The 17,638-nt window shown below is 34.5% G+C and overlaps 1 protein-coding gene across 8 annotated transcripts in view; it reads right to left on the reverse strand.

The window, feature by feature from the left end:
- WRN (WRN RecQ like helicase) overlaps positions 1–17,638 on the reverse strand; it is a 144,628-nt gene that overhangs the window by 34,403 nt on the left and 92,587 nt on the right. For 7 of the 8 annotated variants that reach the window (XM_059156399.1, XM_059156397.1, XM_059156393.1 and 4 more), the window contains 7 exons: positions 15,559–15,660; positions 15,173–15,265; positions 10,177–10,318; positions 2,744–2,914; positions 2,569–2,666; positions 1,241–1,316; positions 383–459 (listed from right to left, as the gene is read on the reverse strand). In XM_059156399.1, coding sequence (XP_059012382.1) covers positions 383–459; positions 1,241–1,316; positions 2,569–2,666; positions 2,744–2,914; positions 10,177–10,318; positions 15,173–15,265; positions 15,559–15,660 — 759 coding nt within the window. The remainder of the gene's footprint in view (positions 1–382; positions 460–1,240; positions 1,317–2,568; positions 2,667–2,743; positions 2,915–10,176; positions 10,319–15,172; positions 15,266–15,558; positions 15,661–17,638) is intronic. The other variant, XM_059156398.1, reaches the window with a different exon arrangement.

Below are 17,638 nucleotides of genomic sequence, written 5' to 3' on the forward strand. Positions count from 1 at the left end.
TCCTTAACCCTTGGTATCTTCAACTTTAAAATGGGAATAAATAATAGTAGCCAACTTACAGATTGTTGTAATAATTAAATGAGATGTTACAAATAAAATACTTAGCATGTAGCGTATGGCTTGGCAAATAATAATACCCAAGAAGTATTAGCTATTAAATTAATATTAATACTATCATTTTATAGGTCTTATTTAATAATTATAATTTATATATTATATATAATAATTTTATCCACATAATAATTATGATAGGCTTATACTTTAACTTTAACTTCCTTCTACCAATGAAACAGTCCAACATCTGACAGACCTTTCTCTAGGAAAGAAAGAAAAAAGGTGTCAATATAGTTAACACAGAAAATAAACATTTTGAACTCTGTACCTTTTTTTAGGAATGTTTCTCCCAGAAGAAATTTTATCAGTTGCTTTATAAGAATACATCTTCTCCAAGTTAAGCTGCTTTTAAACATGTAAAGATTCATTACAAAAAATCAGAAGTTTCAAAACTTTCAAATACAAAAAAAAAAAAAAAAATAATAATAATAATATACAAAAACCTCACGATGACAACTTTTCCTCTGATTAACCAAGTTACCAAATAAAAGTCATCACCTGAAAATAACTCTTGGATTATCAATTTCTAGGATTCTAAAGGCAGTTGGAAATGTAATGTCCTATTTCTCCCAAATCTATAGAGAATACATAATCAGAGTAATTATTTGAGGCACAGTAGAGGCCCAACTTATAAAATGATTCAGTTAAATTCTGCATACTTTAATAAAACAGAAAAACCCTGACAAAAAATTAATTCAGCACATTTTCCTGTTATTCCAGTGTTCCAATTAGTTTAAGTCTGCCTGTGGTTCTTTAACCTGTAACTGTTATCTAAGATCCAAAAACAAAGCAAGAAAGTATGTGTGCATGTGTGCGTGAGTATGCATATAGCTTTCATGAGAACACTTAGGAATCGGGCTTATTATTTCTCTTAGTTTTAAGTATTGTACTTTGTAAAAAACAAAACAAAACCAAAAAACTCCAGGCCAAATGAGTTATAAAACAGGTTTTAAAAAAATTAAAATAAGTCACTTTCTCAAGTATTTTTAACTGTCCTATTAGTCCCAGAAATCACATCCTGCATCTTTTATTCTGTTCACATCACTACTCTTTCCAAAGTTTATGTTTTATTACATATGGCATTTCGAAGGAAATCAGTAGGAACCACCTCTTTAAACAAACCAACCTTCTTGTCTATTGTTGACTCAGCTGGTACTTGATTATAGGAACCCTGTTCAACGCCGGGTGGTACAGTTTTAGAACTGAAAAAATAATAAAATCAAATTATCTCAAATGCTGAAATATGGTTATTCAATTATCTAATATCATAATGCATCCAGTCTCACAAAGACAGATGAGAGTCTACTGTTCCAAACTGAAATTTTTTTTTATTTATTTTTTAATTTTTAAAAAAGATTTTATTTATTTACTTGTCAGCGAGAGAGAGAGAGTCAGAGAGAACACAAGCAAGGGGAGTGTCAGGCAGAGGGAGAAGCTGAGCAGAAGCTGAGCCCAATGTGGGACTCGATTCCAGGACCCTGGGATCATGACCTGAGCCAAAGGCAGAGGCTTACATGACTGAGCCACCCAGGAGTCCCCAAACTGAGATTTCTTTAAATTAATTTTTTTTTAGGACAAGCTCCAAAAGTACATTTTAAGCTCTTTAAAATTTAAGTTTAAAGCTCTTTAGAGCTTTTTGACTTTAAAAGAAAAATTGATAATATAATGCACACTATAGGGATTACCATCAACAATATTATATTATAAACTTCAAAGTTGTGACGAGAGTCGTATTCAACACAGAAATGATAATTATGTCACAAGATAGAGGTTTTAGCTAAACCACTGTAGTAGTCATACGACATTATATAAATCTATCACACTAACACGTTGTACACTTCAAACTTACAAAATGTTATATGTCAATTATATCTGAATTTTTTAAAAAAGGAAAAAACCCATAAATGATCAACAACATGTAAAGATACAAAAAAGAAGGCAACAAGTATATTCCCTTCCCACCTTCTAACATAAGAAGAAAATTTGAGGGGTGCCTGGGTGGCTCAGTGGGTTAAGCCTCTGCCTTCGACTCAGATCATGATCTCAGGGTCCTGGGATCGAGCCCCACATCAGGCTCCTGCCTGCTTCACCCTCTCTCTCTGCCTGCCTTTCTGCCTACTTGTGATCTCTCTCTCTCTGCCAAATAAATAAATAAAATCTTAAAAAAAAAAAAAAGACAATTTGATAAATGGATGCTTCAACATTGACCTCAGTGCTGTTTCTTTAATCAATGGAAAAATAGCTTTCTAAATACTATAATACTCAACTACTTCTTATCAATCAAGAAAATGATCTATGATTTATCTTTCACCCACTAACTCCCAATTTCAAACTAGCTAAAAGACGTATGCAAAGCAATCTTTACTCACTTTATCTTTGGGGTGCCTGTGAATTGGTATGATCTGACATTTCAACAACAAAAATACAGAAGTTAAGAAAAAATGAAAAATGAACCTTGGTAGAAGAAATACCCTCGGACACAATTCTTCACTAGCTTGGAGGATAAGTTTCTTAGGAGACTCTGTACCGGCTTCATGAAGCCAACATCTGCCCTATTGAACACAAGAAGAATCTTTTAATACATAGTGAGAAAAATTAAATCAAACAGGTAGTCTTCTACATTGCTTACCTTTTCTGTAAGAGTGCAAATCCTTACAAATCTGCGCTTCCCAGAAACTTCTACCAAGAATCCCTCAGCCATGAGCTGGTGGGACAAAGCCTTCCACCAACTCTCTGTCTGATTCTTGCCACTGCCAAATAAATTGTGTCTGCGATACTGATCTGGAAGACGCTGGGAACTCTGAAATTAGGAATAAAATCAGTGTCTAAAAATGCTTTTTTCACTTAACAGGATAAGTAAAATGGAACTGCCTATTCACTTTTTGGATTTAACACTAAATTTCAGCTTTAAATACCTACAAAATTTAATGCCCATCCTGCTTTTTCTGAGCACTTAAGTAATAAATAAATATATAATCAAAATAGTGTTGCTTTCCTGTGTAAAATAATGGCTGATAATTTGATACACGTTTTCCAATGCACAGGATTGGATATGTTTGGCATATTTAACCTAGGCTATTTAGGCCTTTTATCAACACACATTACTGTCTGAAAACAGTACTCATTGTTTTTTTTTTTTTTAAGATTTCATTTATTTATTTATTTGACAGAGATCCAAAAGTAGGCAGAGAGGCAGGCAGAGAGAGGAAGGGAAGCAGGCTCCCCACTGAGCAGAGAGCCCCATGCGGGGCTTGATCCCAGGACCCTGGGATCATGACCGGAGCCAAAGGCAGAGGCTTTAACCCACTGAGCCACCCAGGCGCCCCTGAAAACAGTACTCATAAGCTATAACTCAAGACTAGAAGCAGGGGTGTTAAAAGGCAGGGGGACCCCACAGCTAGTCATCAGTGAGCGCACTGCAACAATTCAGTCCCCACAGCGTGGCTGCATTCACTGTACTTTTGTTCACGAGGTACTACAAAGTTTACTTAATCATTTCTGATTTAGCTACTTTACAAAGAAACCCCAGGGAAAACAAGTGCATGCTACACAGGAACTGTTTTTGAGATTCTTTTTTTTTTTCCTAAGTGACGAGAGGATTCCAGTAGGAGATTCTGCACAGGCCATCGCATTCTGGCAATGTTGGGGAAGATGGTCTGCCACGTGCAGAGTCTCCTATGTAACTCTCCTGCCCTCTGACGGAGGGGACTTCCCCCACCTTCACTCTCTGTAAAGTACTTTTCCGTTCACTGTGCTCTCTTACTACCTCCTCTACTTGCCCTACACATGCAAGAACTGCCTTTAGAAGTCTATAGTATTTTATGAAAATAATGCTTTATGGAAAGTTGCTCCTGTCTAATGTACTTGTGGTGAATACGTCAGATGGTCTTTCAAGGATCATTCTAACCCTCAGCCACTGTACCCTCTTTCACTGAAGAATCTGCAAAGTTATAAATATTGTTTCTCAAAATCCCTTTCCACCAGAGTTCTGGGTATGACTTAAGAGGCATTTTTGTGTGACATCTCTAAGCAGGAGATGAGGTCGGGCTACTCTGCAGCTGTTCTTGCAGGGACACGTGATTGTGGAGGTGTTCGCTTTTTATGAGAAAGTGTTAGCCAAGAACCCAGCATATGATTACTAGCATCCTAAGTCTCCAGAGGCATATACTTTTTGGATACAGATTATAGCAAGTACAGGTGGTCACCAGAACAAGAAGGGGAACCTCCCTGGCTGTTAGAGCTCCCTGTTCGGTGCACTGTGGAGTCTGGTGCTATAGCGGCAGCTTCCCAGACTGACAGCTTCTTGTCACAGAAGAGGCAGCAGGTCTCATAATCGATTATTTTACAGTACAATCTATAAGTTTTTTAATGCCCAGTAACACACAGCTTTCTGTTTAAATTATTTAGAGTGATTATGAGCAAATATAAATTCTGTATTTTAGGTTATATTTAGATTTCAAAAAGAGTAATCCCTTGACTATGTTAAGAGGTTATTCTAAAAATTTCAATATTAAATGCAATCTAAAATTTTTGAAACAGGCATAGCCCGTCATTCAACATTTTTACATTTTACCTATATTCCATGAAGGCTTAATAATCAATGCATATAAAAATCCAGGGGTCAAAGTCAAAACAACTCATAGACAGCAGACATAACTCAAGTACTAGAAGGTTCTCTATTATGAATGTACTGGTTTTATTCAACTGATGAAAATTGTTACAGCTACCAGTTTATCATTCTGGAACATTGAAACATGTGAATAAAAGTGAAAGAACCCTGGGAGGCCTGTGTGCCTCAATCAGGTGAGTGTCTGTCTTTGGCTCAGATCATGATCCCAGAGTCCTGGGACTGAGCCCTGCATCAGGTTCCCTGCTCAGCTGGGACCCTGCTTCTCCTTCTCCCACTCCCCCGACTTGTGTTTGCCCTGTCTCTCTCTCTCTCTCTCTCTCTCTGTCAACACATGAAGGAAACCTAGGCTGATGTTAGATTAAAGTGGAACAAATTCCCATCAGAGACACTTCAGTGCCTAGAAACTGAGCTTAATACCCATCGGCTTCTGACAGGTTAAAGAGTCTATAACATGCATTCTACTTACCTTAAAAATAGAAATAGAATTATTTTTATTACGATAGATAAGTAATGAGCTTTAGTATCATGGTGATTATATTTACCAAAATTTTATCAGAACAAGATTTAGAGAAATAGAAACACCCAGGTACAACATGGTACCCTTTTCCCTATCTAAGTCAAATGACTTGAAAAGAATGCTTAAACTCAAACATCAGAGAATTTCAGAGCTAGAACACTGGAGTTCTTTGATCCACATGGTTATTTTTTACTCATATTGCTAATAAATAGTTAGAGGCTCAAAGAGTTAAGTGGTACCCTAAGGTCCTAGAACTAGGAGTAGAACACGGGCCTCCAGAGTACTAGTTTGAAACTTTCATTATTATATCATGTGAATACACACAGAAATATACATATGCAATACATACATATACAACAGAGATACCACATATTCATCCCCCACATATCTATATCCACACACACACACACACACACACACACACATTGTTTGTAGTTATTACAGCAAGACTACCTGGATTCAAGTCCCAGGAATACTTTCTACCTTTTTACCAGGCAAGTTACTTAACTTACCTGGGCTTCTAGTTCCTCAGCTGCTACCCAAGTATTAACAACACCTTCTATCTCTTGGACATGTTGTAAAGACTGAGTAACCAAGACAGAGCCTGACTCAGTAACATTAACTTTCTTCTGATTAGTTAACAGTTGATCCTTTAACTCAACCTAAATTCCCTAATCTAAAAGAAAAACCATTATAGGGACACCTAGGTGGCTCAGTTGGCTAAGTATCGACTCCTGATTTCTGCTCAGGTCATGATCTTAGGGTCATGAGACTAGGCCTTGGAGCTGCGTGTGGAGCCTGCTTAAGATTCTCTCCTTCTCCCTCTGCCCTTCCCTCCCACATAAGCACATGCATGTGTGCACTTTCTCTAATAAATAAGTAAATACCTAAAGAAAAAAAAGAAAGAAAGAAAGAAAAATCACTACCTAGTATCTAGTCAGATTTCCTTGTAACACTGGTAATGGTACTCTACATCTACGAGGGGCTTATCCTTGCAGCAGGAGATTCTACTGCTTGCAAACTAGTAAGACCATAGGTATTAAATTGCCTAACTAGCACTTACTAGCAATCTCAACACTAAAATTATTCTTCTAGCCTTTCCTTTCATAAGAAAAAAAAAAAAAAAAACCGACAAAACCTGAAGGGAATGAACACATTCACCAGTATGAAGCAATAAGATTTTTTCCTAATCAGCAGGGAGTAATTGTCCTTCCCCTCATGATCAATCACTGCAAATACTATATACTGTGTGAATAAATTCACATTGTCTTGTTTCCATGGCAATCACCGTGCCCAGAAAGCTGCTATAGAGAACACAGGGATTTGGGCATTGATTTTTAAGGAAGGCACATTTTACAGACACATCCTGTACCAACTGCATTCATTCTAGTATCTCCAGATCATTTAATCTAAAAATAAAAATGTAAAACTGCATGTGAACAGCATAATGAATAGAAAAGGCACTAGAACAGTAGTCAGGAAAGCTGCTTGCTCATCCTGATTCTGGCACAAAATAATGTGACTCAGGGAGGTCCTCTAAATTTCAGGGATTCAGTATCAACCACTGTCAAATAAGGCAAGAGGAATAAATAGGGTTTTTTTGCTCTAGGAGTCTACACTTCTATGGGACACACTCAAAAAGGGAAATTATCTCATTCTTTTCTTTTAAAAATCAGGTTGGGAAAATAAGGAGCACCAAACTGGTATCAAGCAATATGGAAACCCACTAACTATGGATAGTGTGTGAACAAAAAGAGCAGACTGGCTAGAATCCATGACCCAAAGTATCACTTTCTGATAAAAGCAAAGTCTGAACCTTTATCTGATAGAGGAAAAAAAACAACAATAACACACAAATCTGCCACCTGTCTGAAGTAACTTCTTTAAAGATCACAATCGTTTTGTAAGGTAATCTTTCTGCTGGGAATGCCACACTCCCCTCCATCTTTCTTTCCTCATCTCATGTCTGAATGCCAAAATCTACTATTATCTCCCACAAAAAAAGAAAGCTCCAGCAATACTGACAGCATCACAAAGACTTCTCTAACTTGCCGGCTGTGAACAAGCACTCTCTCCAGAACCCATGTCTATTCCTATGTCTTTTATCTCTTTCAATGCTACACTATACTATTTTTTCCCAAGTAATACCTTTCATACTAGAGGATGAGTTTTGGTTTTTGGATTCCCTACAAAACACAGTGCCTTACGCACACATACACAAAAAAGAGGTTTAAGAACGAGTGGAAAAAAATAGGTATGAGCTCTCTCAAGTTTTAAATCTCTAAGTTCTTAAAGCGTAAAACAAGCCCACAGTTTCTGTCTACATTTTAACTTTTTTTGCCTCTTTCCCAACTCCTACAAGCCAAAGAAGCTTGGAGCTGCCACTTCAGGGCTTAACAACGTCACTTCCAGGGCTTTTATTCTAAATGCAAAATAAAATTAAAAGATTTTTAAAAATTATCTCTAGGAATATATTTCAATCAGACAAAAGCTTATCCAGAAAATAAAATTGATAACCCTCTCCTGTTCTCAGACAAAATAGCTTATCCAGAAAATTAAATTGATAACCCCCTCCTGTTCAATACTTTGAAAATTATAAGGGGTGTTAAAACCACCAGTAGTTTTCTTGTGGCTGCCTGTAGTCAGAGCATCTTTTATCAGAAGTATTACCTAATTCTGGAGCCATGACAAGGCTCAGCACTTTGATAATATGATCAGGAATGAGGTTTCACTTAATGTCCTGGTTATGCAAATTAAGTTCTGTGTTTCTGTTTTCGAATCTATACTGTTTCTGTTTTCGAATCTATACAGTTATTATTGTATAGATTCGAAAACAGAAACTTATTCATACAGGGTGTTTAAAAATATTTATGTAATGAGCTATTTAGACAGCTAAAACAAAGTTTCTTAGGCAACATTTCTAGTATTTAATTTCTAATTAAACTTGTACTATTTAAAAACAAAGTTTTAAACTCCATTTACAAATACGTGGATGGGCTGTACAACTGTTTATACTATTTAGAAAAATCTTGTGTAAGAAATGAGAATCACATGCTGCTTAAATTATATTTCTTATATATATATAAAACTATTATCTCTTTAAAACTCTAACGGTTTTCAGTTTAATATATTTATCATCTTGCAGATCAAAATTATCTACAAAGCTATAAATTTTACCTAAATTAGTTAAGGTGGACGATTTACTAAATTCCTAAAGGAATCATAATTATAATTTTTAAAACAATATCCCAATAGATACCAAGATCACTGAAAGGAAGGGGAAAAAAAATTACCTTATTTTTCCTTGTAGATAATGTCCACAAATTTTTGTTAAGTGGTACTTTTTTGAAAAGTTTTATACCTTTATCTAGCAAGGGTAGTATAAAATTTCACAAAGAATAAACTTCTTAATTTAAAGACTCCCAGAAGAGACTGTCAGTATAAGCAGTCTGACTTGGTTTTCAAATAATAGGTGAAATCTGATCCCTCTTGTGGCCAGTTCAAGTTTGTGTAGGAGCCCACTTATACTTATTTGTTGATACTGGATACTGCTGGCTTAATCCAAATTAAAACAAGGATAATTTTTATAAATTACACATTCAACTGGGATACACAGATTTTGAAGATGACAGAGACAGAAGAAACTTTCATAGATCCCAATTAAGCTTAATCTATCTCTTGTAACTTAAATTCTTTAATAAAAAAAGATACTAGCAAAAAAACAAAAAAAATAGTAGCACTCATAGCAGCTAAAACCAAGTTCCTTAACTTGGAACACTACTTAAATAATAAACAGTGACAACACTTATTAAATTTCTAATCAAACTGGTGATTTAAAAACAAAATTATAGCGGGGCTAGGGAAAAAATAACAAAAAATAAAAACATAGTATTTTAAACTCCATGCAGAATCTAAAACCATCACTATCTGAAAAGTTCACATGTTTTCAATATTTCATTTAAAATATTTCACAAATAATTTAACATGTCCCTTTCTAAACAAGATAAAAACTCAGAAAATAAAGATTTACATGAAGCATTCAAGTATTTAACAAATAAATGCTTACTTAAATTATTTTTTAAAATTCCATGCAAACTGAGAATATTAATCTCTACTTTTAAGTATATTTTTAATAAATATACATATTTGTGAAGGATTCTACCTCCGACTTTGTTTTACTCAACTAATAGCAATGCATGACACTTGGCTTTGCTTTAGAGAACTCTAAGCCAGGAATAAAATCATATGAACAAAAGGATTACTGACTGTTAAGGGTCATGACTTACTCATAGTGTACTTGCAAATGTTAGCATAATTCTGGCATGCTAATCACTAAAACAAAAAAAAAGTAGCTGAATTGACTATCGCTATTTATTCAATAGTAAAGCCAAAAACGAAACAAACAAACAAAAAAAACTTGGAATTTTAAATACCTGAGATGAGAAACAGAAAAAGTGTAAAAAGAAAAAAGTATACCTCCAAATATTGTTACTGAACTTAGACATTTACAAATAATCACTGAAATTAAAGTTTTGCTCAAAGAATTTACTACTTTTCAGGGCACCCAAAGAGATACTTTTGTTCTGTCTCCTGATACAATGAAAGCTAACTTTTCTTGATTATCCTAAGAAAGACCAGTTTAAGGATTTATCCAACTGTAATCTAATAAGCTAATAGAATGCTTCTAGAATGAGCTGCAAAGCTGAACATCAACTTGAAATATGAAAACAGCAGTACATGTGATAACATGCAGGTTTTGTCAAAAGTAATGAATGTTGTGTTTGACTGGAGCTTCATAGGGCTGACTTCCAATAACTCATCTAAAGCCAAAGCTGCCATCCCAAGACAAACTTCTGAAGAAAAGTGTAACAGAAGTGCAAGAAGAATTATGAAGGTGATTCACAGGTATACTTACAGATCCTTGGAGAAATAAAATCGGAAGTCCAATTCCAAACTTTTCTCCTAAGATTTCTACAGCAGATAATAGCTGGAATGCTTGTGGACCAAAGTCCTTTGATGTCTCATCTGAGTCATCAATGGCACAGCAATGATCCAATCTAAGTAACAGTATAATAGAAAGTTTAGCTAAGACATGTACCTTTAGAAAGAAAAAGATTCCGTGTAACAATTAGCTAAGTAAAAAAAAATCTCAAATACGCCAACCGAATCATAAGCTAACAAAGTTCATTACAGCCAAGACCATGTGAAGTATATAAACCATGAAATATAAACCATAATTATAGCTTTGTATGTTATGTTGATGGTTCTCAACCCTAGAACCTTGGAACCCAAATTTCATGGGAAGTATCTTAGAACATAAATGGAAGATTAGTGAGGTTCAAGCAAGCAGAATTCAGAAGTGAAAAGCTCCACTCGAATGATTATATAAATACTGGGCTTTTGGGTTAGGTTGTAATGGGAGAAAAAAATTTTTGCAAAAAAAACGAAAGTTGTTAACTTAAAAACCAAATCTCCTATGCAATAAATTATTAGCTTAAACTCCGATGTCTATAAAATATGACACAAAGATAAAGTGCACCTCATTTAAGTCCACTTGGAAGTTACATTCCTAAGCCATCCTTCAGGTAGATTTAGAATTATCATTAATGCAAATGAGAATTTTTTTTTAAGATTTTATTTATTCATTTGACAGAGATTACAAGTAGGCAGAGAGACAGGTCTAGGAGGGGAAGCAGGCTCCCTGGTGACCAGGGAGCATGATGGGGGCCTCAATCCCAGGACCCTGAGATCATGACCTGAGCCAAAGGCAGAGGCTTGATCCACTGAGCCACTCAGGAGCCCCAAGAATTCTTTAAAGCTGCTTGAGAACAAAAGGACTCCTTAGACAAAATCAACTAATACAGTTCAACTACCTAATTCAATAGCTTTCTTTAGAACAAATAGCTTTGAAACAGCAGTAGGAATACAGTCAATATTCCAGCTATAATATGTTTTGGGGGAAAGACTACATTTAGGTTTATTCTCCTATTCTAGCTTCTTTAGTAGGAAACTTAGCTCATTACTTTTCTTTTGTAGTATGAATATTTAGCTATCAGATTCTCACAAAGTGCCACCTCTGCTGTATCTCCCAAGTTTTAATGTATAATATTGTAATCATTACTAAAGTTCTAAAAATGTTTTAATTTCATCTGATTCCTTCTTTGATTTATGAGTAAGTTAAAAGTGTTATTTATTTTTAATGTCCAAGTGAATGAGAATTTTGTTTATCCTCTTATTTTCTTCTTCTTTTTTTAAAAAATATTTTATTTATTTATTTGACAGACAGAGATCACAATAGGCTGAGAGGCAGGCAGAGAGAAAGGAAAGGAAGCAGGCTCCCTGCTGGGCAGAGAGCCCGATGTGGGGCTTGATCCCAGGACCCTGGGATCATGACCTGAGCTGAAGGCAGAGGCCTTAAGCCACTGAGCCACCCAGGTGCCCCATCCTCTTATTTTCTTCTAATTCAATTGCATTCTGATCAGATGAAGTGGTGTGTTTAATACCAATACACTGAAAACTTCCGAGACACTGCAATCTAGTATAAGGGACAGAAAGCTTTTTATAAAGGGTTAGATAGTAAACAGTTTAGGTTTTGTGGGCCATACTATCTTTGTGTCATAGCTACTGGGCATTCAACTCTGCAAAAACAGCCACAGACAACATATAAACAAAAGGGTATGTTGTTTTCCCAGAAAACTTCATCCATAAAAACAGGCAGCAAAGTGGGTTTGGTATACAAGCCATAGTTTGCCAGCCCCCTGCTTTAACACGGAGGCAAATTTTTATCAATGTTCCATGTATGTTTGAGAAGTGCAGTCTCTAATTCAGGGCTTCCCAGCTAGTGTGCTGTAAATGGATTATAGGGATGCTACAGAGTTAACCACAGTTCTGGACAGAATCTGGACCTGAGTAGTAAATAGCCTAGTGTGCTATAGTGGTATTATCACTAGTTTTGTGGATCATGAAGTGAAAATGTTTGCAATACATTGTTCTAAATGCTTAGTATAAGAGTTCTAAATAGCAAGTGTGTGATAAATCAAACTTTTTACTATGTTGACCAAATTTTCTACAGCTTACTCATTTCTGGGTTGTTTAACCTACCAATAACCAAAAATTATGTCAAACTCTTCTACTTTAATGGTGGATTTGTTGATTTCTTCCGGCTGTTGGTTTGTGCTTTATGTATTTGTAGGGTTTGGGGTTTGGTGCATAGAACAATTCTGTCCTTTTGCAGAAAAAACTTTTTGTCACCACAGAGATCATCTTCCTCCCTAATAATTACTTCTTTGTCTCATAGTTACACAGCTACTATGCCTAGGTACCTATGGTTAACTCAACTAGTCATACAATTTGTTTTTATTTTTTCAATTAATATACAGTTAAATTGACTGTGCATCTGTGCATATGTAAAGTTCTACTAATTTAAATACATCTATTGATTCATATGCATAGATTCATCCAACAACCATAATCAGCTACCATCACAATGAGGACACACAACAAATTCATCAGAGTAAACACTCCCTTATGCTAGCCCTTTGTAATCATAACCTCCACCTCCCTCTAACCTCTGGCAACCACTGATCTTTTCTCCATCCCGACAATATAGTCTTACTTTTGCGAGATTACCATATAAATGGGACTATACTGTAAAACTGGTATTATTTCTTCCTTTAAAAGTTTGGTAAAATTTGCCATTCAAACCATTTGGGCTAGGAAATTTTATTCCAGAGGTTTTTAACAGCTCTAATTTCTTTAACAGTCGTACAACTATCCGGGTTATCTATTTCGTTGTAGGTGAATTTTGTCAGTTTGAAGTTATCAAGGAATTGGGTCTGTTTCCTCTAAATTACTGAATGTACATGCACTGAGTTATTCACAGTGTTTCTTTATGACTCTCTTAATGTCCGTTGGGCCTGTAGTGAAATTACTTTCATTCCTCATATTGGTAATCTCTGTATTCCCTTTTTTTTCTTGTGAGAAGTTTCTATCCATTTTATTGACCTTTTCAAAGAATGCGCTTTTGAATTCTTTGGTTTTTCTCTTTTGTTTTTGTTTTCTATTTCATTTCACTTATGCTCTTCTCTTTATTTCCTTCCTTCTGCTTCCTTTTGGTTTATTTTGCTCTTATTTGTTATTAAGGTGGAAGCTTAATTACAGCTTTGAAACTTTTCTTTTCTTCTAAGTATTTAATGCTCTAAATTTCTCTCAGTATTTCTTTAGCCGCATCCCATACATTTTATATAATGTATATTTTATATACATTTCATTTCATTCAGGTCAAAATATCTTCCAGTTGACCTTGAGGCCTCCTCTTTGGCACATGGGTTACTTAGTACTGTGCTATATAATCTTTGAGTGTTTGGAGGCTTTCCTGCTATCTTTCTGTTATTGGTTTCTAGCTTAATTCCTTTAAGGTCAGAAAACACATTCCATATGAGCCGAATTCTTTTAAATGTATTAAGGTTTGTTTTATGACCCAAAATATAATCCACATTTGTGAACATTCCATCAGTACCTGGGAAGAATGTTTACTCCACCGTTGTTGGGTGGAGTTTCTATAAAAGTTAATTAGATCCAGTTTGTTGGCAGTCCTGTTCATTTCTATCTTCTTACTGATTTTCTGTCTATTAGTTCCATTAATTACTAAGAGATGTTGAAATCATTAACTATAATTATGGATTTCTTTATTTCTCCTTTCAATTCTGTCCGTTCTTTTGTTAAGTATATACACATTTAGGATTATGTGCTCTTGAATATGATGGTTAACATGAAGTGTCAACTTGGGGAGGCTATGGTGCCCAGTTGTTTGGTCAAACACTAGATGATGTTATAAATATTTTGTAGATAGGATTACCACCTCCAATCAGCTGACTTTAAGAAAAGGAGATTACCTGTAAAGTTAAGTCTCATCCAATCAAATGAAGGCCTTAAAGAGCAAAGACTGAGGTTTGTTGGACAACAAGGAACTGTACTCAAAAATATTAACACAGAAATTCTGCCTGACTTTCCAGCCTGCCAGCTTATCCTACAAATTTCAGCCTTGCCAACCCCCACAACTGCCATCAGCCAATTCCTTAAAATCAATCTCTGTGTGTATGTATGTGTGTGTGTATCTCTGGTGAACTATGATTCATTGGTAAACTGACCCTTTTACCATCATGTAATGTCTTTCCTTATGCCCGGTAATATTCTTTCTCCAAAGTCTCCTCTGTCTGATATTAAAATAACAACCCAGCTTTCTTTTGACTAGTGTTTTCATGGTATATAGTTGTTATCCTTTTATTTTTAATCTACCTGTATAATTACACTTGTGGATTTCTTATGGTCAGCATATATTTGGGTCATTTTCTTCCCCCAAGTTTACTTATTAATTTTTAAATAATCTCTATACCCAATCTGGGCTCAAACTCATGACGCCAAAATCAAGAGTCACATTCTTCTCTGACTGAGCCAGCCAGGCTCAGTTGTATTTTTAAGCCAATTCTAACAACGTCTGCCTTTAAGTGGTGATTTTGGACCATTTACACTTAATATAATTATTGATACATTTAGATTTAGGTCCACCATTTATCTATTTATTTATCTATTTTGATTGTCTATTATCTATTTGTTTATCTATTTGTAAAGCAAAATAATATTGCTTGCTTTTTCCTACATTTAAATAAATTATTTTGTTTTTTAAAACTGTAATATATATCATTCAACAAAAACTCAATTGAAAATTATTTGAGGGGCCACTGGGTGGCTCAGTCAATGGAGCATCTGACCCTTGATCTCAGAGTCTTGATCTCAGAGTCATGAGTTTAAGCCACCTGTTGGACATGAAGCCTACTTAAAAATATATATATTTGAAAAGGAAGAGAAACAAAGACTTTTAGAACCTCCATCTAGAAGAAAAATATCTTTACCTGGACCTGCAATTATCACAGCATTTTTCAGTTCCCATAATACCCACGGAGGCCTTTCGTAGTTGTTTGTCTTCAAAATGAGACAAGATGAGTCTACCCAAGAGAAAATTTAAAATTAAATAAAAGAACAAAACCATATATGTTAAAATCATTGCTTAAAATAATGAGGTGAAATCATCACTAATTGATTCACCTGAGATCTCATTATCTGGCTTCAGTTTACTGAGGCACAAAGGAAGTTACCTTAAAAATTCAGCACATATGTAATACCAACAAGATATGGTTTTTAAATATTTCTAATTATTTTGCATCATTCCTAAAAGAATTCCTAAAAGAGCATCATTCCTAAATCTGTTATTAATTAATATAAAACAAATAATACCTACTTTCGCCTACACCTTCTGGAATGAAGATATTTTTCCATCTTTGCCATCATCTTTAATTTGTATAATCGAAACTTTTCATTGGGAATCTCACTAAGGCGATGCCTGTCAATTACAAATATCACAGGAATATATAAAATTGCAATAGTGATTTTGTTATTTTTACATTTATTACTGTTTACTCTTCACAACCTATACCATCTACACTTCTATCAAGATAAAAAAAAATTTCTATCATCCCAGAAAGTTATATGTCCCTTTCTAGTCAAGTCAATGCCCCTAAGAGGCAAGCCTTTTTCTAACTTCTATGAAAATTACTTTTGAAAAAATTCTATATCTATATTCAAGTTATTCAAGCATCAATTTTTTAGCTGCCTTTGAAAAAATTATTATAAACCCTAAAATTTTTCATTTTTGATTTATATTCTACATGCTTTTTGGCAATATTCCCACAATATATGGATTTTTACATTTTCCCAGCAAAAGGTTATTGTTTATTTTATTTTATCTGACAAACTAAAACATACTGAAAGAGGTTCAAATCCAAATATTAGCCTTAATCCCTATTTGCTCTTCAGAGGATTTCTCATCCCCCCTAAAACTATCCCTTTATACTATAGTCTATTTTGGGACACTAATAAAACACCAGAATTAAATTCTTCCTCGAACAATTATAACTTATTTTTCTATAATACTGAATTTACTTTAAAATTGTTAGCACTAGACATGTTTGTCTTTAAAAAGTTAATTCTAGTTTACTGTGAAGAAATTCCATGAATATCAGATATCAGAAGATGATGCACATCTTTCCAAGAATTCTTTCAAGAATAAATAGAAGTCTGAGTTGCGTAGATTTCAGATATTTCAAAAGAAAACAATGTTTGCATGTAAGCTCTAATTGATAATGCTGATCCTCATCAAAATGGACCTCACTAATATTATGACTATTCAAACTTCTGACTGATAAAAATACCTCCGTACAATTCTCAAAGATGACACCAACAGGGAATCCAGTTAAATGACTTCTGGAAAGTTTGAACATACAAATGATCGCTTATTCAAAAACATTCTTATGATTTGACACCACCAACCACCATGCCTTTCTGTATAATTTACTCCCAAATCTCTTCCAACTATTGACTCTGGTTCCCCATAATCTCATTCTTCCTAGCCCATCCCCTAAAAATTCCAGTTGACCATTAAACAACACAAGTTTAAACTGCATCGGTCCACTTACATGTGAATTTTTAAATAAATACAGTAGTGTACTATAAATGCATTTTCTCTTATGATTTTTTAAAATGGAATTTTCTTTTCTCTAGTTTATTTATGGTAAGAATACAGTATATAATAGATACAGCATATGAAGTAAGTGCTAATCTACTGTTTATGTTATCCATAAAGCTCCAAGTCAACAGTAGGCTATTGGTAGTTAAGTTTTGGAAGAGTCAAAAGTTATATGTAGATTTTTGATTACCTGGAGGAATCAGCACTCCTAACCCTCATGCTGTTCAAGGACCAACTATAGTTATGTTTTTGCTTTATTTATTTGTTTAGCTCACCTCTTTCTCCTCAGGAAGGACAAAGAAAAAAACACCTACACTCTAAGTACTATAGCCTCCCTTGTATTTGGTTCAGATGACCTACATTTAACTTTTCATTATCAGTGTCAGTAACAAATCTGGAAAAACAAAATTACAAGTCTCTAAAAGCAAATTTGGTAAATATTTATTTTACTTTTGGGACTATTAAAGTAAAATATTCTACAGAATAAAAATAAGTTGAAAAGAAAAAAAAATTCTAAAAGCAACCCATAAATACAAATCAGTTGGAACCAGATGGAAGAATTATTAAATTGAAATTAACCTGCAAATTATTCCCTTTTTAAAAAGTTTACAATAATATTGGGTTTGACTGTTTAATAACCAATGCAGACACTGAGATGTTGCCAATGGTACTGCTTCTGCAATAAGAAATAAAAAATTACATATTTACACTGAGGAATGGACAAGTTTCTTTTCTCAATCATAGCATTCTAGTATAAGATACACTTTAAAAGTTTTATGAATTACAGTAATCTTTC

Source organism: Mustela lutreola, chromosome 18, assembly GCF_030435805.1.
Source record: "Mustela lutreola isolate mMusLut2 chromosome 18, mMusLut2.pri, whole genome shotgun sequence".
Lineage (NCBI taxonomy): Eukaryota > Metazoa > Chordata > Mammalia > Carnivora > Mustelidae > Mustela > Mustela lutreola.